The sequence below is a fragment of the Ochotona princeps genome, chromosome 14 (genome assembly GCF_030435755.1).
Source record: "Ochotona princeps isolate mOchPri1 chromosome 14, mOchPri1.hap1, whole genome shotgun sequence".
NCBI lineage: Eukaryota > Metazoa > Chordata > Mammalia > Lagomorpha > Ochotonidae > Ochotona > Ochotona princeps.
Genome location: NC_080845.1, coordinates 22944980 through 22971255, shown reverse-complemented (window position 1 = coordinate 22971255; position 26276 = coordinate 22944980). Strand labels below are relative to the sequence as shown.

The 26276-nt window shown below is 39.3% G+C and overlaps 1 protein-coding gene and 1 pseudogene across 1 annotated transcript; both read right to left on the bottom strand.

Moving 5' to 3' along the window:
* Window positions 1-7145: 7145 nt before the first annotated feature.
* Window positions 7146-18612, bottom strand: LOC118759915 (large ribosomal subunit protein uL4-like; annotated as a pseudogene).
* Window positions 18613-22018: 3406 nt separating this feature from the next.
* Window positions 22019-22363, bottom strand: LOC101536076 (large ribosomal subunit protein uL29-like). Its single transcript, XM_036496713.2, has one exon. It carries the CDS (start codon window positions 22361-22363, stop codon window positions 22019-22021), a length of 345 nt encoding a protein of 114 aa, XP_036352606.2.
* Between the last annotated feature and the right edge of the window lie 3913 nt (window positions 22364-26276).

The following is a 26276-nucleotide window of genomic DNA, read 5'->3' as shown; positions in this document are numbered from 1 at the left end:
TGTGTTAGTAACCATCTGGGTGGAGTACACTCTCAGATTTGGAAGAGTTGTAAGAGAAGACAGATTGCAATGACATCTTTCAGCACTTTGTGCTAGGTGTGGATTTTATCCAAACAAGAAAGGGGAGAAATTCTTTCCAGCTACAAATGAAACTTGAAGCAATCTCTCCTGGTTGACAGGGAACCACTATCACCGCTGCTGACCTAAGAGAGCTGCTCCTCAGATTATGGAAGGTTGTTGCAGAAATATTGCATTCTCTTAGCCCAGGGAGCTGCATCAGCATTTTGGAAGATTGCTGAACTCAACTATTTAAAAAACCCTATGTCTTCTACAAGACAGGATACCACAGCAGTGGTTAGCATGGGAAGGGATAGGCTGTTACGCGGGGGCATGGTGATTTAAACTCAGCCCCTGCTCCTGCTCACTTTGATAATGGGCATCCAAGCAGGGGGAACCTTGATCTAGCCGTGACTGTTCTTCATTTGGACAATAGCTGTGTTCCTGAAGATATGCATGCAAGATACATCTTAGTAAATCAGATCATTTAAAAGCTGATTGGGAAGAGCACTCTTTGAAAGAATTCATCCAGGAGTCATTTGAGAGTCTTTTGGTGATGGCTGTTTTAGCTCTGTGGTAAAGCTGAAGTTTTCTGTAGTGTTTGTTTTTAAACAGTAGCCAATGTTAAAAAAGCTCTCATTTTAAGCTATAGTACAGATTTCTTAAATATTACAATTTATTCATTTTACCTTATACCTGTTAAGGGTCAAAGGCTGCAAAGTTGTTGGAAATTAATCCAATTAAAATAATCTGTTTGGAGCACTGTAAGTCATATTATTTGGCCTATTTTTTAAGTACAGAGATTAAAAATATGTGCATGTTCCATGTGTATACAATGTTCATGTTTCTCAAATATGATCTTGAAGGATGACACTACTTTAAAATATTTATAAAATGCCTCCATGAAAAAACTAAGAGAATATGTTATTGTTTTTGTTGAATATTACCCTGAGTATTAGAAAAGGGATTTACTTGTCAGCTTTTCCCTGTGCCTGTGTATTGTGCCTAACATGGTGCTAGACCTTTCAGTATTTTTTTCTAATAATTACAATAGATATTATTAATTCAGCTTCATTAGTTAAGGTATGAGGTTCAAAAAATTTAGATGAATTGCTCAGTGCCTCTGGTATAATAAGTTGTACGTCTAGATTTAGAATCAGAGATTTTATTCTTCACTGTCACCATGCAACTAGTGAGCAAAACTGACAAACAGTTTGAGTCAAGGATAAAAGATGGAAAAGGGGAAGGCACAGTTTCAAACAAGTGGCTGAGGGTATAACTGATCAAGAATGAAGAAAACCTTTCTGAATGTGACTATGATAATTATATTGTCACCATTGATTAAGCACTAGCATGAACCAGAAATGGTGCTGATTCTCATCAATTCTCATCAAAATACAGAATTCCTTTATAGTACTGTCTTATTATCCAATTTTACAGAAGAAGAAATTGAGGCACTGAGGTTTAAGTTTATGCACTTGAAGCTGTATAATTTAACAAGCAAGAGTTTCTGGACCAAGGCTATTTTTGTCTTACACTAAAGCTGCTGATCACTATGGAAAGTCTTGAAATGTAAACTCTTTTGGCTCTTAAAAACAGCTGGAATTTAGGTCCAGGTCCAAAACTTGCTCAATAATTCATAAGGCCACAAAGCCATACAACAACATAGTTTGAAGCCTAAATCCAACATTTTTAACTAGAACAAAAATGTCTTCTTGATGATACAGAGACTTAAAATATGGCAAGAGAGCTTTTTAAGAGACATTTTTAAAATAAAAAGAACAAGAAAAAACATTTGAGAATGTGTATAATTCTCCATGACTTCATAGTGGTGAAGAACAGAGACTTACTCCACTTCATCTTTCTCCACACTTCTCTCGTTTCCTAGAGTCAATCCCTTACGTTGATGTTTGCCTCCATGTTAAAATATCACATATACACTGATATTGCTTATGATTTTAAGCTATTTTTGTTTAGCTGTTATACTTATTTTCCCGGACTGTTGTAACAGGTTCTGTTAATTGAATGGCGCAAATCACACAAATCCATTGTCTCATCATTTCAGAGATCAGAAGTTTCAGATCAGGTGTCAACAGGATAAATTTCTTTTTGAGGCTGAGCGGAAATCTGTTGCATGCTTCTTTCTCCACTCTGATTGTTACCTGGTAATACTGGTGTTTGTTGGTCTAAAGATGAAGCAATGCAATATGTACCTTCAGCTTCATATGGAGTTCATGTCTTCATGTTATCTTCTCTGTGTGAAGATCTTTCTCTAAGTCCAAATTTCCTCCTGTTTTATAAGCACTTCAGTCATACTGGGTTAGAAGCCAACTAATCACTTCATTTGAACTTGATCACCTCTTAAATGACCCCTTGTAATTTGTTCAATTCTGAAATAGTGAGTCTTGAACCTCAACATAGCTTTTTATTGGGACATGTTTCAACACACTAAATTGCTTTTATCTTCCTGTCATAAAAGTCGAAGATTTAGTTCATATCTTGCTTATGTCTTCCTTCTGCTTACTTTTGCTTTCCTTTCTGTTTATAATTTTTATTAGGTCAACGTTCAGTGTTCACATTATTATGCTAGCATTATTCACATCTGAGTCATGTAATGAGTTTGATTAAATTTCTTTTCCTGTGAAACTTTTGGTTTTCATGGCATTACTAATAGTCATATTTTTATTTAGTTTTCTAAGTCAATGAAAACAACTTACAGACTGCAAAGGGATTTCCTTCAAGATAAAAAGGAGAAATATGGAAAACTAGTAGCAATATAAACAATGGTATGAATAAATAATTCACAAAGATGAAAAAAGCCATGTAGTGAATAATAAGCATATGAAACATTAGTCAAATTTATTAATAATCTGAGAAACAGAAGCCTGGAAATATTACTGTATTATTCTTAGGATAGTCATAATCAAAAAACTAGAAGGTGCCAAGTTTAGCAGATATATGGAAGTGTTGACTGGGTCAGCAAGTACTATTTGGTCAAGCTTAAGTGCACTCAGAGTGCACATTCTATAGGAATTTCCTTTTTTGTGGTAACTAAAAGTTGGAGACAATCTCCCTGTTGATCAGAGATCACATAATTATTGATTAAAGAATATTTGTGGATACATATTAAAGAATTCTTGTGAATTAGAAGCAAAGAACTAGGTGTTCACACAGTTTTATGGTTTGAATGTGTCCCTTCAAGTTCCTTGAACGGAAACCTGATCTTCAGTATGGTGGTGTTAGAAGGGGAGGCTTAAGGGGAAGTGCCTGAGTCATGTGGGTACTGTTTTCTTGAACGAACCTGTGGGAGTAAATTCATGATCATAAGAGTGGATTCCTGTCAAAGCATCAGTTTGAGCCCCTTTGTCTTTTTTCTTGACCTCTCGTTATCTCATTGTCATGGAATAATGCAACAAGAAGTCACTTGCCAGTTCCTGGCTCCTTTATCTTGGCCTTTTAGTTCATTATTATCCAGTCTGTGGTATTTGTTACAGCAGTGCAAGGTGAACTTAGACTCACAGCAATATAGATAGATTTATTTAGACAGATCTAAAAATGTGCTGAGTGAAAAAAGTAAGACAGTAAGGAAATTGAGAAAACACCATGAAAGTAAGTTAAAATTTTAATTTGTAAATAATACAATGTGCATTTGCAAATATGTCATATGTGTGAAATACTATGCTTAATGTGTAGTTTGGTATTCAGAATTGGTGAAAAAGAATATAGGGAGAATATATAAACAGGTAAGAGAGATGATTTGCTAAGACCAATGCTAGAGAGGCAGGGATTAAAGAGGGTGCCTAATTTGACAATCTGTACCTGGGATCTAAAACAAATTTAGTGGTTATTAAAGGAATTGCAGTATTTTCATTTTCCTAGAAATAATATCCAAATTTCTTGTTCACTTTTTTATGTAATTGCACTAATTCATCCTATTCTTTGCCCAATATTATATATATGTATGTATCTATTCAAATTCTTCCATTTATCTTTTTTAAAAAATATTTATTTCCTTGCAAGACAGGATTACACACACAGACACACACACACACACACACACACACACACACCCTCTATTTGTTAGTTCACTCCCCAACTGAACTGGGCCAGTCCAAAGCCAGGATCCAGAAGCTTATTCTGGGCCCTTCACATGGATGCAGGGGACAAAGTACTTGGGTTATCTTCTACTGCTGGCACTGTAGGAGGTAGTTTATTCCTTACACTATGGTTGTGGCGCCTTGTCTATCAGGGTTGCATTTTTGGTGACAACCCTCTTGTCATCTGCTGTGGCCTGATTATTTGCTGAAACTTACATGTGCAAGTAAAAACCTCCAGTGTGATTGCATGGAGATTATACCTTCAGGAGAAAATTAAGTTAAATGAAGTGGTAAAAAGTGACCCCTAAAACATAGGTTATTGGCCTGAGAAGAGGAAGAGAAAGAGACCTTTCACTGTCTCCCCACCTTCATTTCTTCCATGTGAGGACAGAGCAAGAAGCTGGCATCCGCAGCCTAGAAAGGGAGACCTCAACAGAAATTGATCCTTCTGAACATTGATCCATGGCTTCTAACTTCCAAAACTGCAAAAAAGACCAAATTTCTGCTGTGCCAGCCATCCAGTCTGTGATACTTTATTATGACAGCCAAAATTACCCAAGATTTTCATAACAATGATAGGAGTGTTGCCATAGCGATATCTAAAAATATCATCAAGACTTTGAAACTGGGTAATGGGAAGAGTCATAAGGTACATGTTTGAAAAGGCTAAGATTTCCATAAAGAAACTCTTGGTAGAAATACGGTTGTTCAAGACAGTTCTGGTGAGGACTCAGAAAGAAAGGAGGAGAATTGGAAAAAATTCCCCCAGCCTTTTTTTCTTTTGGGAAAATGTAATCACAAGCAGTGATTATGTCAGTAGAAATATGGCTTCCTGGGGCGCTCTCAGATGAGAAGAAGGAATGGATTGCTGGAAATTAGAGGAAATGTGATCCCTGACATAAAGTGACAAGGCACTTGGGAGAGTATCATTTATGAGCAGTGAAACTCACTGCTCGCTGAGTAAGAGTTCTTGGTACAATATTGAAGCTAGCCTGGATCCTCCTGATTGCATACAGAGAATAAGCATCTCTTATCTGATAAATTTGGGACTGGAAGTATTTTGGGTTTCAGATTTTTAAAATTTTGAAACACATTTATATACATACAATCAGATATCTTGTAGGTAGGAGCCATGTATAAGTACAAAACGTAACTCCATTTTGACTGTGACTCATCAGATGAAGTTTGTGGTGGAATCTCCCACTTGCAGCATCATGCTGGTGTTCAAAATGCTTAGGATTTTGGAACATTTGGAATTTTGACTTTGGATGAACAGGACTCAGCTTGTCACAAAATTGACAAGAGAGAAATGAATGGAAGAAGGAATTGTTCATCAAAAAATGAACCAAAAGCTTCAATCTTTGAAAGTTCTGTCTTTGCATACTGTGAAAGTGAGAAAGACTTACTGGAAGGGGTTGTGCTGAGGCTGTTGCCAAGCTTGTTTCAGAACTATTTCAGATTTGTGTGAGTATGGACCAAAAATGTGATGAGTCACCTTGGTGGAAGTTTATGGTAGAGATGGATTTATACTGGCAGGAACACTGCCAATTGTAACTCAAGTGGTCAGAGAAGGATATAAGAAAGAAAGTTATTAGGCTTGTTGGAATCTATAGAACAGAACAGTGGAGCTATTTTTTTTTGTGTGTGTGAATATTCAGTGATTGGGACTGGAACTCAATCCTAGAGTTTCATGTGCGTGGCAAAAACCAACGAATTGAGCCATAATCTGCTGTTTCCCAGGGTCTGGAATGGCAGGAAGCTGGAATCAGCAACTGAGTCAGTGACTCCAAGTACAATTTGGATGTCAAGTTTCTTAACCACTAGACAAATTCTCACTTCCAAATGACAGATTTTTTTTTTTTTCAGTGTAATGAACTATTTATTTTTTTAAAATTATTTTTTAATAATCTTACTTAGTTGATTAGGGAACAAAGTGTCAAGGGCTACAGGGTGAAAGTGGGTTATACCATTGTTTCCACATCAATATCATTTTACCCTGTATCTGGGGGTCAGGGAAAAAAACAAAGGGAAAAACCCCACCCAGCCTCCCACCCATCCCAGATCCCTAATGGGAGGCACGCTCTGAGGGTCCTGCTCATACAGTTTTGATAGTTCATCAGTTCTGGATTGCTGCCAATCTCTCAGTTCAAATCACAATGAACCCTATTCATGCTGACAGTCTCTTCATGGTTGGGGTTCTAAGATCAGCAGTTCAGTTGGAGGGATCTCCAAAGAAACTTCATCTGAGACGATCCCATGCCTGATTCTTGTGTGAGTTTGCTAGTACAGAGTCTGACACCGTCCGTCACACCAATCAGCTTATGCTCATGCTGGTTGTTGGGATCAAATGACCGTTTTAAATATTAAAAATGAGTGAAAAGAAAGGCAATGGAAAGGTTGAAAGATAAAATTGAGAAATCTATCTAAAATCACAAAATAAAAACAAATTTGCATTGTGGAGGGCAGAGGGAAGTTTGCAGATAGAGCCACTAGAGGCCCAATAACCAAAAATAATATTTCCAGGGCAGTGATAGAACACAGAGGGTAGGAACAAACAAGAGGGTAGGAAGTTCGTATTCTTCTCTGCTTGTTGGAAAATGGTGAATATTCACACACACACACAAAATAGCTCCACTGTTTCCCTACCATAGGCTTCTTCTGCTTGACACCAAGAGCCCTCGGCTTCTTGGCCTTCAGCACCATCACCACCACAGGCTTCTTGTCTGCAACCTCATTTTTGTCTGACTTGGCTGCTAGTGCTGCTGCTGCTGCTTTCTCCACCTGCAGCTTGTGGTTCCTGGCTGGGCCAGAGTGGTGAGCCACCACATGGTCTCGGTGCACCGGTTCATTTTTGGCATGACTTTCAGCTTCTTTTAGTGTATGTGCTGTTGAAGCAAGCGTGACTCACAGGTTCTTCAGGGGGTCTTCTTCAGGACTCTGTGATACTCTTCTTGAGTGATTCTCAGCGGTTTGTATGGCTATTTGGGCACTTCAAGATTCTGCATTAAGCATCTTGTGTGTGACTTCCCATGCTTCCTTGTAGTTACTGTTTAGAGAAGCAGCTTGAAGCCATGTGCCATACAATTCATCCAACTTCTGGGAAGCACTTTCAGTCTGGATGCAGAAATGCCCATGTCCCCCCAGGAGCAAGCTTCAGCATGTTTAGTTGCCTCACGTTGAATAGAGTAATTCCTGGATGCTTCTGAAGGCCTTGATAATTCTATTGTTCTTGTCATAGATGATTTTGGAACTTGGGTGCTATATTCTACAGCAATTTCTTATTTTGTCCTTGCAAGAGGTATAAACCTTTTTGATATCATTTCAGCTCTTAAGTTTTTTTTTTTAAGAAGCAATATAGGGCCCGGCGGTGTGGCCTAGCAGCTAAAGTCCTTGCCTTGAACACCCCGGGATCTCATATGGGCGCCGGTTCTAATCCCGGCAGCTCCACTTCCCATCCAGCTCCCTGCCTGTGGCCTGGGAAAGCAGTCGAGGACGGCCCAATGCATTGGGACCCTGCACCCGCGTGGGAGACCTGGAAGAGGTTCCTGGTTCCCGGCTTCGGATTGGCATAGCACCGGCCCGTTGCGGCTCACTTGGGGAGTGAAACATCGGACGGAAGATCTTCCTCTCTGTCTCTCCTCCTCTCTGTATATCCAGCTTTCCAATAATAATAAATCTAAAAAAAAAAAGAAGCAATATAGACTCCATGGTCTTCTTCTAGCCTTCAACTTTGTCTTAAATCACCAGAGCTTAGGTCATGACCTCCTGACATGACCAGTGTGGAGAATGTGGAGGTAGTAAAGGCAGAGCAAATGTCTTAGTGGTTTTGGGTCATGTTGATTCTACAGTGCCAGGTTTTGACTGATGCAAACACAGGCCTCCTTGGCAAGTATGCTCCAAAGCACAGTGGGCAGATCTCTGAGTCTCTCCACCTTGAACTCTGAGGATTCAAGCCATAGCTTGGCCGATACTCCGGGACTCAGCACTGCTCTGGTGATCTGCTACTTAACAGCTGGTGGTTTGCACAGGTTGATGTGAATGAACCTCATCCTATGTGGGTGAATGGGAGCCTTGAATACAGTAGGCAGTGTGATGTTTTTTCCAGAAGACTTCCCCTTCAGAGTACACAGATAGCAAGGTAATGTGAGAGCCACACTGACTTACAGACTTTTTTTTTTAAATAGATGCTCTGCATTTATCCTTATGATATTCTTGCATTTGTCAAGAGGCTAGCTTTTTGGAGACACTTTCTTCTACTTGTGCATTTTCTTTCTCTAGGGTATTTTTAATGCTGGTTATTTTGATTTCTTTCATGTAGAAGCTTTTTAACGATTATTTGGAGCTTTTTGGTCAAAGATAAAGACATCAAAATTTTAGGGACCCTCTCCCTGGCAATGTGCATGCCTACATTGTTGGGAAATACTTCAGTAACAGTACGATGGACTTGTGACTGTTCAGGAAGGACATCCATTGTAAAACTAGAGGGGAAATCAATGGCGGTGGGGGGGAGCCTTGGGGAAGGGCACGGGCAACTCAGAGCCTATGGAACTATATCATAAAACAAAATAAAATATGTTAAAAACAAAACAAAACAAAAACAAAAACACAAAAGTTTAGGGACGTAAGCAATCTTCTGCATTACTTATTAATGGGTGGGTTACATTCTCAGATTTAGCTGACAGGTCTGCATGAAACCAAATAGGATCATTTTCCATTCTTTCCTATTGTGTTGGTAATTTTCTTCAGAAATGAATCTACTAATCTTCCGGAGGAAAATGTTTTGGCTTTCATCATTCTTTTTGCTGAATCGTGTAAAAGAACTGATGTCCTCCCCATTCAGTAAGTAGATCACAGTTGTTTCTACAGTTTTCAGTAGAAAATGCCATTCTTTTCCTCTGCTCAATGATGTTAAGACCAGAATCTTGGATTCCTGGATTCACTTCCTTTAATAGTATGCCACTGATCTTCTGGGATAAGAAGGGAGGTAACACGGATGTAACTTCTTATTCAAGCTTTCAGTAATACTTCCTGTTTCAGTTTCTTCTATATCTCAACTTTCATGAATATAGGGAGTCATAAAATCCTGAGATTCCTTGAGTTCTTCCACATGCATGGGCTTATTTCTAGACTATCCCTCAAACCATTTCAGGTTTCAGCGTTCATGGATCTGGTATGTTAATTACCTTTCAATCTGCCCTCTGGTTTCTAAAAGTTTGTTGCTGTCATTTTCTCCCTTCTATTTGCTTGTTCTTGGATGTTAGATTGTTTTTGTACATTTGTATTATTACAATTGTGTTTTGGGGAAGGGAATGTTAAGACATGTCTGTTGGGTCTTTAGTCTGACCAGAAATCTTAAAATAAGTTATTGAGAAAAATAGGGAGGTTGAAGAAATTTTTATTGTTCCTTGATAATTGAGATTTTCAGAACCACAAACTCAAATGCTAAAAATGGGTTTGCATTCTTCATAACAATGTTAACTTAGGCATGTTACTTAACGTCTAGCCTCATAGGCACAAAGTAAATAATAATATCCACCCTAAGGAATTATTAGAATTAAAATGTGAATACAGCATCTAACTCTGAACTAACACATTATAATTACTCAATAAATGGCAACTTGTATTACTTTATTGTTGAAGGCTAGAAATGCCATTTAATTAAAATCTCTCTTCTAGGAAAAAAAATAGGAAATAAAACAGCAATCAAGCAATATTAGGGAAATGTCAAACTTTTCCAACACAAGGTTCTTTAGCTACAACCAGATAGAAGAATAGGATTAGGAGCCTCTGTTTCCAACAGGGGAAGAAGGCAGTCACTTATGTCTAGTAGAAGCAAATTAATTTAATTCCTTATTGTAAATACATAGAGAAGGTGAAAATGATTAGCTTCCTCTAAGCTCTATAGAGGAATCTAAGGAGGAAACTTTTTCTCTTCCTGGAGACTTGCAAGGACAAATATCCAAACACAGGGAAGTACAAGAAATAGGAGAGGAATCTTTTCCGATGATGTTTTCCTTTTTAATGTATTGACCTTATCCTCTGATAGAGCCATGGCTATTGGGCTACAGGACCTTTGCAACCAAGTTAGTTCTGCAACAGGAATCTAGTGGATAAAGAGAAACTTGAAGAGTTAACTCTAGATTAATCTGCTAAGTATATACCATGATAAAGAGGAAGAGAGAATTCTTCTAAAAAGAATTATTGATGTGATAAAGGCCAAATCCCATGTTCTCTCACATATCACACCATGTTCCTGTCACCTTCAGAACATCATGTATTATTTCTTTACATAAATTTTTTCCCAAGTGTCATTTCTTTGTAATTAATTTATACTATTTCTTTAACTTAAGGTAGCTCTGTTTGTCTTCATGTTCTTGAAGTAGATAATGAAGGAGCTGCTTTTTTCACAAAGTAATTCATTCACATTAGTTTACCAAAGTGTCTGAACTTCAGACAAGTCAAGAATCACTCTTTAAATAGCTACTTCCTTATCAGAGTGTATTTCCTTTTAAAAAAAAAATATATATATATAAATTACATTGCATTATGTGACACAGCTTCATAGGCTCTGGGATTCCCCCCACCCCTCCCCAAACCCTCCCCCCATGGTGGATTCCTCCACCTTGTTGCATTACCACAGTTCAAATTCAGTTGAGATTCTTTCATTGCAAGCATTTACCAAGCATACAGTCCAGCATCTTATTGTCCAGGTAAATTCAACAGTTTCTGCGGGAGACCATCTCTGGTCTGAAGGCAGAGCTGGCATAATATCATCCCCATCAATTTAAAGCCCCGACATAACATTAACGACAATTTACAACATTATGGAATTAGTTGACATGGTATTGAGTAACCAATATGTTAAAAAATGCCAGTTCAGAGTATATTTCCAATGATGTATATGCTGTAACTGGAGTTACACATCCAACCTTCTCTCCACACATATATATTTGGCATATGCATGTGTGTGTAATATGGCTATAGTACATCACTGGATAGATCCTTTCTGGATCCTTACAACTCCTTATCCATTGTTCTTCTAATGTAGGATGAAGTAGTGCTTTCCTTCCAGGAATGCAAAATAGGAATATCAATGTCTTCCTTTCTTTGGAGTATAATTATTAATTTTGAATTTGGGACCAATGTAGCATTTGTAAAAAGTGAAATCTGGGCCTGGCATGGTAGCCTAGTGGCTAGTCCTTGCCTTGAATGCACTGGGATCCCATTTGGGCACCGGTTCATATCCTGGAAGCCCTGCGCCCCATCCAGCTTCCTGCTTGTAGCCTGGGAAAGTGGTCTAGGATGGCCCAAAGCCTTGGGACCCGTAAGGGAGACCCGAAAGAGGCTCCAGGCTCCTGGCTTTGGATAGATGCAGCCCTGGCTGTTGTAGCCACTTGGGGAGTGAAACAATGGACTGAAGACCTTCCTCTCTGTCTCTCCTCCTCTCTGTATATCTGACTTTCCAATATAAAAAATATTTAAAAAGTGAAATCCGTGAAAAAGAAGATTCTGTTTGTGAAAATTGTATAACCAAAAGCCTATTGGGATGGGGTGGTGTCTACTCGCTGTCATGGTGAAAGTCCCACATCTCCTACTCCTTCCTTCCTAGATCCATTTTTCTTCACCTTTTTTTTCCCTTTTGTCTGTCCTCTATTCCCTTTACTTTGTCTTCATCTTTCTCTTCATATTTTTAATGAGTCTACTTGATTTCTTTTTATTGATTATATTGCATTATGTGACACAGTTTTATAGGCTCTGGGATTCCCCCCACTCCTCCCCAAACCCTCCCCCCATGGTGGATTCCTCCACCTTGTTGCATTGCCACAGTTCAAATTCAGTTGAGATTCTTTCATTGCAAGCATTTACCAAGCACACAGTCCAGCATCTTATTGTCCAGGTAAATTCAACAGTTTCTGCGGGAGACCATCTCTGGTCTGAAGGTAGAGCCGGCATAATATCATCCCGATCAATTTAAAGCCCGACATAACATTAACGACAATTTACAACATTATGGAATTAGTTGACATGGTATTGAGCAACCAATATGTTAAAAGAGAGAGAGAAAAAAAAGAATGCAACTTCTGAACCACATCCTGTGACTTCTACATTGACATTTCAATTATTAGTTTATATACAACCGGGTTCTGTACACCTTAAAATGGCTATAGATTACTATTCAGCTGTCTTGTGTCTATTTTAATTTTAGTATGTAGCAGTTTGTAGTGTTGAGGCATGATTTTGCTGAACCTGGCTGTTTTTTGGGTAGTCTAACTCTATAACTCTAACAAGACATATGTCAACAGTTTAGGTGAGCAGTTTTAGGAGGGGTGTGCAGAGAAATCTTCAATACCCTAGTAAGGAGTAACTAATCTTTTGGGTCCCACCTAGTAAGGTATAAGTGCATCCCCGCTGACCATTTCCTGTTTGATTCTATGCTTTCCTTGTTGTTCTCTGTCTATCTATTCTAGATTTTTTGTTTGTTTTGCGAGGTTTCTGGAGCGATCCTGATGGTCATTGAGAGAGAGGGTTGGGACCCAAAGTCGGAACCAGGCAAGGACCAGAGAAAGCTCCCCTCCCTAGTCCTGAAGGAAGTTTACTCTTCTTCTGTTGAGTCTACTTAATTTCTTTTTATGGCCTGCTGCCTCTTTTCCTCTTTACCTTCATCCTTTGGAAGATGGTCACCACCTCAGCAGTCTGAGACTTTCTAGACTCACTAAAAACCCCTGTATTCTGTTCTTCCTGGTACTTACATTTTAGAACACACAGTTGCAAACATGAGGGTGCTTAGAACCAGTTTAGGGAGCTACAATCTACGGATTTTGTTGGAATTGTTATTCCATGGAGAACTCATAGGTGTCAATTATGGGGTGGTGACTACAAAGCAATGACCTCTCCTGGGACCTCCAACTCATTTCTCAGAGGGCACCAACAGCCCAGAAACCAGTGCAAGTTTGTGTAACTTTCCAACCTCAGACAAATCTGAACTGATGACCCGAGGGTGAGAGGCTCTGTATAACTTGATTACATTTTTTAAAAATTCCATTTTTCTCTTGAAAAGACACCTTCAGAACACAATGTCAGTTTATCTCTGCAATTTTAGACATCAAATAGCTTATTTTTTTAGTTCTTTCTGGGTCAAAGAATGTTATTAAGAAGAAAAATGTAAAAAATATTGGTTTTGTAACAATTCAGTATCCAAACCAAAGGCTCTAATAAACTCACAGAAATGTTCTTGCTTTGAGATCCTCTAAAGTAGAAGGGGAAAATAAAAATATTAGGCAGAACAAAAGTACTTGATAGTTTATATTAAGAAAAGAGTAAGCAAATAAAATAACCAGCAGATTTCAAAGGAAAATGTGCCCAAATGCCTTTTGCTTGGTGAGAATTATGTGGAAAGTGGGTGTTATGAATATGCTACTATGTCATTTTACCTCTGTGGGATTTTGCTTTGGAATCTAGAGTGTAGATTTTACATAAGGAGGAAAGAAAGAAATAAGAATTACTCTTCGACTTCTTTGTGTAAGAATCTGTCAACTGAGATGTTTGCCCCATTTCTCAGTATACACCCTAGATGTCTAGACATTGGATCTTATTTCAGAGCTCCAGGATTTGAACTTCATCTTCATGTATTGTAACATTGCTTTGCCAAAACAGCCACAAAGAAATTAAAACAACTGGCACAATGTAATGAAAACAAATACGCCATTCTTTTTTAAATAAGTATATGGAAACAAATCAATATTTTGCGTTCAAGGGCTTACACTTTTGCAGGAAGGAGAGCTGGAAAATGAATTGTTCCATCTGTAATTTCAAGCAGTGAAAATGAGTTACAAGCGTATCAGCAAAATACAGACAGAGGTAGGCCCAGCGAAGCAGAGGGAAAATTACTAACCGCCATTCTCCTCCTTCCCCTAACTGATTCAACGTAAACAAAGCATTCTCTCCAAGATGAGAGGCAAGAAGTCTGACACTGAGCTGTGGCTACTTCTCAAGATATCTTTGTCAGCAAGATGGGTTCAAGTTATGATTTCACTATTTCTGTGATTGACATTGTTATGGTTCCTAGAGCAGTTACCATGGAAACAGAAGGGCCTTGCATGTATTTGAAGTAATTCACCTGACCTACTGCTCAAAATGAGGCAGGGCTGAGTGCTAGCATGCCTCCTGAGTGTCCCCACGATCTGGTTGATGCAGGTTGTGGACTTGGCTCTGATCTAAGAGGCGACCCAGGCAGTGCATGGAAGAAAAAATGAGAAAAAGGGCACATTCCTGTATTTGCTTAGACAAATTCCAGCTTGAGTTTTTTTTCCCCCCTGGGGAGTTACAGTGTTGTCAGTAACCCTGGGTGCCGTCTTTTTCCTGAAAATGAGCTTGGGATGTTATCTGCCCTTTCATTCCTGTGATGTCTCCTGGGGCATTCTACAGGAAAAAGAAATCATTCATTGATTTGCAGCAAAATATTTGTGGTCCACCTCAGGACAGAGGGAAATGGGGAGAGAGATGTTACAAAAGTTGAGGTGGTTGGCATTATATTCAGACTGGATTTTATTGAAAATCAGCCTGTGGCTTCTCCAGCTTTTGTAGAGTGGAGAACAAGACCCAGGGAGCCATTGCAGCATCTCCAGCCTACATCTTTGTTAGATTAGTCCAAGACCCCCAAATACTCCGAGTTTGGCATCTCCACTCAATATATTCTTCTCAACTATCCCACCTCTCATCTCTAATCCAGAATCCTCCCATTTCCTTTAATACCTAGGACCAGGAAGGAGTCACAGCACTTTCCTTACCCTCCATTGCTTTACTGAATGATTTTTTTTTTCAATGCTCATGCATCTTTTGAAGAACATTGAGTTGCCATTTGAGTCATCTCTTCCTATGCTGATCTTCAGGATCCTTTTCTACTGTTATTAGTGACCTTATACTTGGCTCGGCTCTTTACTTTCTGCTTCTCTTCTTTATGTTTGATGCTTCAGTAACTCAATTTTACACCAGTCACTCTTCTGACATCCTTTTTGGGCCTTCTCATCTATTTCTTGGTTCTGGTGCTGTCTTTTGGCCTTATCAAATTTTGCCACTTCCATGTTTCATGTAATCATGGTCTTTGTGGTAGAAATAACTGCATTTTGACCTCACTCTTACACCAAACTGAGATGTGGCCTTCCCCACCACGACTTTCTATGCTTTTATCTGCTCTCTCTCTTAGTGAGGTTTCTAGTGATTCACTGACAAAGCTTGGAATTACCCTGTTCCCTTACCCAGTGTTCTTATCGAGCAGGGTCACTATGGGCTCAATCTTCTTAGCAACAGCTGGATGCCCCGAGAACCAACCAACTGAAGTGAACATACTATTAATTTATTTGTTGATCAAATGTTAGTTGGACACATGGCATATTATAATTTCTGGGGATGTAGACTAGTTTTCTATACTTTTGGAGATTAAGAAATTGTGGTAAACCAAAAGTAAACATACAAAAACACACAAACTGAGGTGTTAGAGGGAAGTGTTGTAGTGCCATGGTGACAGCAAACACTTTGATGGACTAGGTACCATCGTAAGTTCCTTAGCTATTGATTCATTTACTCTGACCAAGAAGCCAGTTAATAACTTCTTATTTTCTGTATTTTACAGTGGAAAACTCATATTTAGAACAGTTAAGCTCATCTGCTCTGGGGTCATACAAGTGATAGTGCTGGTGCTTGAAATTTGGTAGTGAATTTTCTTATTTGAGTTTCTTAATTGAGTTTCTTAACTCTTAAATCCTTCCTCAAGGGCCATGGTCAGGTGTTTTCCTAGACAAACCAGCCATTGAAGGAACTTTTGAGAAGGAGATATTTAGCCTGAAGCCTCAGGGAAAATAACAAGCCCTCTGTATGGACACGATTAAGTGAAAGAACTTTCCAGCAAGAGTGGGTAGCTTGAGAAAGACCTAGGTGTGTTGTGCACATGAAAAGGTTTGCATGACCAGAGCACAGATAGGGAGAGGCAATGGCCTACAGTTACCTTGGCGAGGAAAGCTGGGTTGGATGTAAGTCGATTTGGGCAAATTTATGCATTTTTGTTGTCTTCAAAGAACCTTGGCATACTAAAGTCAGTTTTCACTTTGGCAATTTCTCTCTGGTGGCTGTGAGTGGGGTGGATTGGGGATTAACAGAGAAAGTTCTGACAACACTTGTGAAGCCTTTGTGAGAGCTACCAGCTAGGGACAACTGTGGTTTGAATGCACTGGTGGCACTGGGGTGGGGAGACATCGCTATCTTGTCAATTACTTTGAGGGTGGGATTATCAGAACCAGGTAATGGGCAGATGTGGGGCTGATGGAAGGGATAAAAGCAAAAATGTCTCAGGCATCTCATTCAAATCAGTGGATTTTATCCTAAGTAGATATAAAGACATCCAGCACTGGAACCCTCAGTTGTCTCTCTTGAACCCTCTGAATCACCATGCACTTTTTTCTCTTTCTTCCCCATTTTAGTTCTCACCTTGTCTAACAGTGACAGTCTTTAATCTTGGGCTGTCCATCTCTCTTCTCCATGGTATTGCTTTATCTCTTATCCCCATGCTGTCATGTGTCTTCAAGCTTTTACCCCCCTAGCATTCTCCTTAGCTTATGCATCAAAGTTTAATTTTACTATCTTCTCTCAGAGTAGATTATCTCTTGAGTTGCTTCCATAACTCCCCTTACTCCCTTGAAAGGAATTTTTTTTTTGTTAAAGTGGTTTATACTCTTCATGATTGTTTCCCAGAATAGATGTTCTCATCTTGATGTATCATGAGCAAAGAGTGATTTGGGCCATCTTGGGTGCTATCTAGGTGTGTGATTTATCCAATAATTCTGAACACTTTGTATCACATTCACGGTTTTTGCTGTATTTCCAAAACCTTTCTCAGTAGAGATTTACCAAAAGGCAAAAAATGCCTGCAAACACATTGGGACGGAGCTAATGCTTACTTTCTGAAATATCTATTTAGGTATCTCCTAGTATCTGTGGCTTGCAAACTTAATTAAGTCAAATATCTACCTTATTTCTTACTTCCACATCTTATAAAATTAATGGAAAATTGAATAATACTTTTTCAATAAAACAATGAATAACATAGCAGAAACTTTGGATATGGTAAAATGTAATCTTCTAAACTCCATGACCAAGCGCCTGGAGTCATTTCAAAGAGCCAGTATTAAGTAGTCATGTAAACATTACTAAGTAGTCAGTACTTTAAAATTTTTATACTTATTTGAAAGGGGGAAGAGATAGAGAGATTTTGTATATATCCATTGGTTCACTCCCTAAATAGTTGCAACAACCAGACTTGGGCCAGGCTGAAGCTAGAAGCCTGAAGCTCAGTCCAGATCTCTAATGTGGGTGGTGGCATATGTGCTAGCAGGAAGCTGGAACTGGGTGTGGAGCTGGGACTTGAACCACATATCACTCTGACATTGAATGTAGGCTGCCTTAATAAGACTTAATAAGTCTAAGGACTGGCTTAATAGCAGGCCAAATGCCTACTGCTAATTGATATGCTAACATGACTTGCTTATTAAAGTGGATAGTTCTGGGGCTGGCACTGTGGCATAGCAAGTTAAGACTCAGTCTGCAGTGCTGGCATTCCATGTGGGCACTGGTGAAGTCTGTGTGGCTCCATTTGTGATCCAGCTCTTTGGTTATGGCCTTGGAAAGCAGCAGAAGACAGTACCAACCCTTGGGCTTTTGCACCCAAGTGATAGACCTGGAAGGAGCTCCTGGCTCCTGGCTTCAGGCTGGCTCAGCTTTAGCTGTTGCAACCATTTGCAGAGAGAACCAGTGGATGTAAGGTTGGTCTCTCTCTCTCTCTCTCTGTTTTTTCTTCTCTCTTTGTGACTTTGCCTTTCAAATAAAAATAAAATGTCTTTTAAAGTGGATAGTTTTGTGATTGTCTGTCATAGAATATCTATTTTGATGAGTCAAAGGGCTAGCTGTTGAATTAAAGGAGAACTAAGAGGAAGCAGAGATTGACTTTGGAACTGTTTAATAAGCCCATCTCTAATAGAAGAGCATTTTGTAGTTCTGGGAGTCCAGTTTGATGGGCAACTTTATCAGCCTTGGTTTGTTCTTGTTTCTGGTCTGTTCATTCAATTTGGCTATGCACACTGATAAATTATCTCCAGATATTGAGCTTCAGTGCTCTGGCTCATGCTGTTCCCTCCATGTTGATGCCATTCTCTAGCTTGCAAACTGCTTATCTTAAAAATTCTGCTTCCAGTGTTGCTTTCTCTATATAGCATCCTTCATGATCTGCAGTTTTCTATAGTTTTTCATGGTGATGTTTTGATGTCTAATGACTTGGCATAAAAACGTGTTTAAAATGTTTTTTGGTGCCCAGTGAATACTTAACAAATGATGGTTATCATCTCCCCTTTGGTAGAATTACGTATCCCTTCTTGCAGACTGTAACAGTATATTCTTCTATGATGATGGGCATAGTGTGATATTTTGATTACTTTGTGACTTCCTGTGTGAAGGATATTTAAAACAAGAATGCAAATATCTCTATGTTCAAGCTCCATTTTAAGTTTTGAACAATTACACATGTATTTGAAAGGTGGACCGATAAGGAGAAAGAGATTTTCTTCCACCCTCTGGCTCACTTCCCCATGACTGAAACAGGCAAGGTGGGGCCAAGATAAAACCAAATCCTGGAACTCCATCTGAGTATCCTATATGGGTAGCAGAGGGCCAAGTATTTGAGTCATTAACCACTGCTTTCTTGGACACAACAATAGGAGCTGAATTGGAGGAAGAGAAGCAGGGTCTCAAATGGTATTCCAATATGGATGCCAGTGTCTCAAACAGTGGCTTAAACTGATGTGTCCTTAATTCCATTTTTTCATTAACACTCTGAAGTGCCCTGGTATGCCAATAGGCTGCAGGTTTGCTGAAGAAACAGTATTGTGGTTTTTATCTCCCATAGCGGTCTGTAGTGCAAATTCAATAATTTTTTTGAATAAATAAATAAACTGCAAAGAGTGTTATGGTTCTTTGAAAGATGGCTTAAGAAAGGAATCAACATGAAAATTTTGCTAGCAAAATCAGCTGTAGTGATTAACCAAATTTTTAATTTTGTAAATTTAGTACTTGAGTCTTTGACTATATTATAATTGGATTCCTGTATCCATATGCACTGAGGTGAAAGAAAAAAGATTGTGCCATATGCTTTATATATAATAATAATAATGTCCCCCTTTAAGGCTGTATTATCATCTTCTGTCTCAGGAAACATATCCAGACAAATTTGTTGATATATTTAAGGTTAAAAATCTACAGGATCAACTATAGATTCTAAAGTGTCCAACTTTTTAAAATCTTCTCTATATTCTGAATGAATTTGTCATCTTTTTACTGTTGGTGACTTCTCTTCATGACCTCCGCATCCATCTCCATCAACGATTCTATGATTTAGCCATAAGCTAAATGGATCCCCAAAGCTTAGGTATTACGTGTTTTTGGTATCTTGCTTCCACGGAAAACAAACCACTGTGCCTTCTTTGGCAGTCATTGCTATTTTAAAAATGATTTTGTAAACAAAGACATTCTGGGTATGAACAGAGTAGAGGTATTCAATTTAGGTTGATAAAAATATCTTTCTTTTAACTGTCAGCCCTAGTTAGCTTCACAGTCTTCTTCTGATGTGGTATAACCTCACGGGCCACAAAAGAGAGCTCTCCCTGAAGGCACTACAAGTCATGGAAGAAAGAGTTATTTTCTTCATCGTAGATGCTCCAATCTCACAATCAGGTACACACTGGATGTCCTCAAACCAACCCTAATGCTCCTGGGCAGTGGAAATCCCTTTTCACCCGTACAGAGAAATTGTCTTGATTGAATCTCCCTCTTTGCTAAGTACTTCCTTCCTTTACAATTTTTCAAAAATGTTGTCTTCTTCAAAGTTCTTATTTATGCAAACAGTTTTTTAGTCAATGTGGATTTTGATCATCCTAAAAGTCTTTCAACTAAAAAAAGCCATTCAACCTATCACACTTGTTTTCTCCATGCTAAGATTCCTTTGGCTGTTTGTCCCTCAGTTCTGCAGAATAGTTGTTTAACTGTATAGGCTGCCTGTGCCTTATTTCTGTCACTGATGAATTTGGCTCCATCATTCTTTGCTTTCACATTTGGGAGCTAAGTCAGTTGTAAAACAGATCAGATTGCCACATCACTGAAAGACTTGTTTTCTCTATCCTTTTTAGTTATAATGCTACTTATATATAACAAATATATGATATCTCGGGGGCCTGACTGCACCCTAGAAATTAAATGATGGACTTTTGCATGGACTGGCCTCCATCTCTTCATGAGCATTTAAATGGTAGCAGTTTTTGGATGGTGAGATCAATTTAGGGAATTATACCACATTTTTTCCCTCTGCAAGCACTGTTGTAATTTTTGGTGAAGAGATCATTCCTTTATATTACAGGTTTTCTATCTGTGGTGAATGCTAATGAACTCTCAATTTCTTCCTTTTGCCTTTCTTCTCCTTCTAGACCTAGCAACCAGAATGATCATGTTAAGATATTAGACAATCTCACTACCATGGTCAAAACACCCCAGTGGTTTCCAAGGCCTTCCAGTGAAAAACAGGCTCCCATAAGCTATGCTGCTGCTAGACTTCTTACTTTCTTCTTTGATTCCGTATTCTAGCACATCAGATGCTCTGCTGTTTGTTAGTTACAACAGCTGATATCTCACTTAGGAATATTTACAGGTTTTTCTTGAACTTCTCTTTAGTATTTTCTTGGCCCATTTCCTTTTAAGTCTTTACATTCTCTTTTGGAACTTCCCTAATCTGTTTGAATTTAACAAAGCCCTCATTTCTAGTCCCTTTCTACTTTGTTTTTATTCATCATCTTCCTCGTCGTTTATCGTGCTCCTTTAAATAGCCTATCTGTCTTTCTCTACTGAAATGTAAGCTCCATGTGGGTAGAACCCTCATCATTTGCTGACTGCTTTATTCACAGCTACAGTAAAGAATCAAGGACAAGGTAGGCACTCAATGCCTATTTGCTGAATGAATGCATGGCATGGCCTGGAAGTTTGGCATTCTTTCCACAGATATCGCAGCAGATCTTAGATGGCATGCTTGGATGTGTGCTATTTGGCTTCTTTTTCTATTTGAGGAGTCTTTAAGGCAGTTGAATCTATTGTGAGTATCTGGGACAGTACCTAGATCTGAACCCTGAAACATTATCTGAGGTGGGCCCATGTTCTGTTCTTTCAAGTTTTGAAAATAAAATTTTTTATCATATGATAGTTTAAGATTTACAGAAAATTTGCAACAGGTGCTGAGAGTTGAAGTCTTTTTACTGAGGTGTGGTCAACATACTACAAGCTGCCCTTATTTAATGTGTACAGCTTGACTGGAGAGAAGCGTACATTCACAAAGCTATCACCATGATCTATGCCACACACATACTCATTACTTTCTGAATTTTCTTTATATCCTCCTATTAATTTACTATCATTACTTTTTTTGCATGTAGGTTACTTCCATGTCTTGGCTATTGTGAATAAGACTGCACTGAACACAAGAGTACAGATACCTCTGAGATCTGAACCTTTCCTAGTCTTTTTAAATTATTTTTTTCTGTAATTGTTTTTGCCTTCTTATGGCTCGCTCACGTGTACATGGCACTGCGGCACATCCCAGTGACCTCCTTTAATTTTCATATCACATCTGGAAAGAGATAAGCAAGGAATGAATGATACTAGGCAAGATGAAACTTGCCCTGTGCCTAGAACTGAACCAGCAACTTTCCTTTCCCCTTGCCTCCCCTCCTTTTACTTGTTACGTTTTGTATGTGTATTGCTGCTACTGCCACCGCCGGCTAGGCTCAGACCTTGACCGCGTCCTTGCGCAGTGAGTACAGCCAGCTCTTCCGCAGCTGCTTCTTGGTCTTCAGTTTCTTCTCGTGCCTGTTGAGGCTGCGGCACACGGTGCGCGTCTTCTTGGGCTGTAGGTCCAGCGGCTTGTACTTCTTGCCCTTGTATAACTTCCTGAGGATTTCTGTCTGGGTCTGGTTGATGATGGTGAGGACCCGGGCGAGCTTGGCCAGCTTGGACACAATTCTGCTGGCCACCTTGGTGAAGCAGAGCTGCGACAGCTCCCCTTTGAGGTTGTCCTTCAGCAACTCCTCCTCTTTCTTGCTGCAAAGCTCCTGAGCCTTGATCTTGGCCATGACTGCTAGGGCCCTGCCGCTGCTGCTGCTTGAAGGGAAGGAGGAGCCAGCAGCTTGTCAACGGTTACTTTATGTGTGCATTTACCTTCAATAAAGACTCCTCATTCCTATTTTACATACGTGGCCCAAGGGTTGGTGACTGCTTGAGTGCTTGAAGTCACACAGTTATGATTACCTAAGCCTTTTCCTGCACTCTGTCCTCTTTTCTCCGTGATCTCAAATTCTCTTGTGTGGTTGTGGTTTCAGTTAACTCACATGTTACCTTTGCTCCTTCCCTAGAGAAATTTTGACTTTGCTAGACATCAGCTGTAGGTTCTTCATTATAGTTGCAATTTGACCTTGGCCATGGACCCTGAGACTGAGACAGTCAGACGCAATTTCAGGAATTGGCAAAATGTGAGGGCAATGCTTATGGTGTTAACTCATTGGGAGCATGTTACTCCTATCAATTCAAGGCTCTATAGGTTACGAAAGTGAGATTATCTTCAGCACTTGGCTTCGCACTTTGGCAAGCAGCCTGGGGCTTAAATTTGGGAAGAAAGCTGCAAATCCTTTGTACTGTGAAGGAGAGTTTTAAACTGGTTCAAAGTAAAAAGTGAGGTGTTTTTTTTTTTTAAATAAGGAGTGACTGGGAGAAAGTAGTTCTAGCCCTAGTGAAAGTACATACAACTTGAAAAAAAAAGAAAAAGAAAACCCTCTAGTTCAGCCAAGTTTTCTCTGTTGGCAGAGTCCAGGACACATCCTCATAATCAACCCCATCTTGGGAGAACATTTCAACATTTTAAAAAACCCTCAAATTATCCAAACAGCGATGCTTGAAAACTGTCCAAGGGGAAATACATTTTTCCTATTGCTACCACATGTGCTTTGCTGCACACCCCATTTCACAAAGAGCAGATGATGGCTCCCTGTTTTCTGACCAGAAATGCAGCCTACGTCATCCCATCAACATGATGGCATCCTAGAGCAAGAAGCCACAGTCCTCTGGCCATTCTCACGCAAAAATTTCACCCTTCCTTGCAGCTTGCTTCATTAGCACTCAGCTCATGTGCTTTGCATTTGTGTTCTTTCTGAGTAGCCTGTGTGTGTTGCACTTACACGCAGGCGAGGAATCTTAGTTTTCATCTGAGTAATCTTGCCTTAGTGCTTTCAGGATACACCTTTGAAAATGAATAAAATGTTTACCACCTGAAAGAATATTTTTGTAACTGATAAAAGTACAGTCATAGCTGGCAGAACATTTTATGGGGAACCAAAGGCAGCTACTGGGTTTGCAGAAAGATTTAGACTGAACTTGCAGTAATAGGGAAGCATGGAGATTGGTGCAGCTTGCTTACTGCTTACGTGTCCTTTTACTTGGAACATGATTGCTGTGATTGTAGGATTTATGTTGGAGAAAAGCAACAACAACAAAAATACAAAGAGATGCTCTCTTGATTTTGGAGCCTAAAATTTACAGTTACAAACATCAGCCTTCTCTTTTGTTTTATTATGTGACCTTGAGAATACTGTTTAGCCACTCTGAGTCTCATTTGCTTTACTTGTAAAATAAGAGCGATAATGTCTCCCATGTAAGGCTTTATTAGAAATCAGTTATATCTGTATACTCATGATATACATAGTAGATTTTTCTACTTCCTTTGTAATTCTGGTCTTCATTGATGGGTTAATAGTCCTTTAGGTGCGCTTGTCTGGAGTTTCCCTTCCCTCCACGCTATAGTTAGGTTAGCTCATTCCCGTATTCCTTCTTGAAGATGCATTTTAAGCTGTGCTATCTAAGGAAGCTACAGTACAGGCTGAATCCTGACGGAATCCTCACACTGAAATTTGCATAATAGACCAGTGTTCAACATTAAAGTGAGTATTTACATTGTACTCTAACATTTAAGAAACACTTTCATCAAAATCATCCTAATTCTTAATCATCCTAATTCTTTGTTGACCTTGACAACAAAATACCAGACTTTCTACATTGCTTATACCTACAATGTAATGACACATGTAAAGAGCTAAAAGCTGCAGTGGAGACTATAGCTGAAGAACTACACTATATTGTAATACACAGGGGACAATGGGAAAGAGAAGAGGGAAGGAGGAAGGAGTAGGGGAAGACGGGAGATCCTATACCTATAAAACTGTATAATGGAAAATAAGAATAAAACAAACAAACCAAAACTGTTTTCTGTGAACCTGTTTCTGGTTTCTGTTATTATTACATTTCCAGGATCGAGAACTCTGACAGGTTAAAGGGCTTGGTCAAGGTCAAACTGCAGTAAACTTTGAAGTAAGTATGAGTTTTACCTAGTGTGCTAGGGATGACAGGTAGTACTGTTACTATCTGTAAGGTACTTTAATATAATTTTTCTCTTCTGTACTCCCTGATTCCTTATTGCTACTGGCTGTCCTTTGTATTTCTATGTTTTCTTGAGGATTTTTTCATAAATTCTCATGAACAGGTCCTTTGAGCCAGAGTTCAGTGTTGGCCATTTTTCTTCTCTGCAGACGATGTTTAATTTGGGAATGTCTGATGCTTGAATAGAAGCATTGTAAAGATGCATTCCTGTTGCCATAGCTACTGGTACCTGCCATCAAAGGATCTTAGAGTGAAGGTATAGTTGCCTGATGCTCCCTGAAGTCACTAGCACGGTTGTTCACTGCTGACACTGTCTAAGCCGTGGTGATCTTGCTCATGGTACCTCTATGCTAATACCACCCAAGAATGGAGAAACCCCTATTTTGTGCCTTTTCTTGAGTCTCAAAACAGTACTGCTTTGCCTGACCTCTTCTCTCCTCCCCATAGCCCTCTGGCTTTCAAAGTCTGATGAAATAGTACTTATGTCTTTATCTTGACCATTTTAAAATCCCAGTGAGGTCTTATCAAGAAAAAGATAAATCCAAACAGCAGATAATATACTGACCTGAAATCAACCTCTGACTCCAACCATTGGTCATTGACTCATTGCTTCTTAGACTACTTCTTACTGTTCATTGAAGTTTTTCAGTGTGCTTTAAGTTCCTCAAGCAAATAAGCTACCTTCCAGTGGTCCTTTTTTTTTTCTTCAAACACAGCAGAATTATTGGTGACCAAAACTTAGTTTCACGCGGGGCCTTTTCCATTCATATTTTATTACAGTAATCCTCTGGATTTTGGATTTTTTTTTATAGATTTATTTATTTTTTTATTGCAAAGTCAGATATACAGAGAGGAGGAGAGACAGAGAGGAAAATCTTCCATCCGATGATTCACTCCCCAAGTGAGTGCAACGGGCCGGTGCTATGCCGATCCGAAGCTGGGAACCAGGAACTTCTTTCAGGTCTCCCACGCGGGTGCAGGGTCCCAAAGCCTTGGGCCATCCTCGACTTCTTTCCCAGGCCACAGGCAGGGAGCTGGATGGGAAGTGGGGCTGCCAGGATTAGAACTGGCGCCCATATGGGATCCCGGCGTGTTCAAGGTAAGGACTTTAGCCGCTAGGCCACGCCGCTGGGCCCCTGGATTTTGGATTTTAAGAACAGTAACAGTTAAAAAACAATTTACAGAAGTAATATTCAATTGCCAATTGTTCATCTTTCTAGTTGAGGAAATAACACAACAAATCCAAACAGTAGCCATTTCCGAAAAACATATGTGAAGAGCTGAGTTTTTGTCTTCTTTTTAATATGAGAGAGGATTTTAACACTAAACAAGTGGTAAGGTTGTAATATCCAAATAAAGGGCCAGCCTTGTTTTTTTGTTTTTGTTTTTTTTTTTTTTTTATTATTTAACTTCATTCATTACATTGTATTATGTGACACAGTTACATAGATACTTGGGTTCTCCCACCCCTCCCCAAACCCTCCCACCATGGTGGATTCCTCCACGTTGTTGCATAACCACAGCTCAAGTTCAGTTGAGATTCCCCCATTGCAAGCATAC

What these genes read in the sequence shown, in the direction of transcription:
- LOC101536076 (XM_036496713.2), bottom strand. Translation starts at nt 22,363, where the DNA reads ATGGCCAAGATCAAGGCTCAGGAGCTTTGCAGCAAGAAAGAGGAGGAG.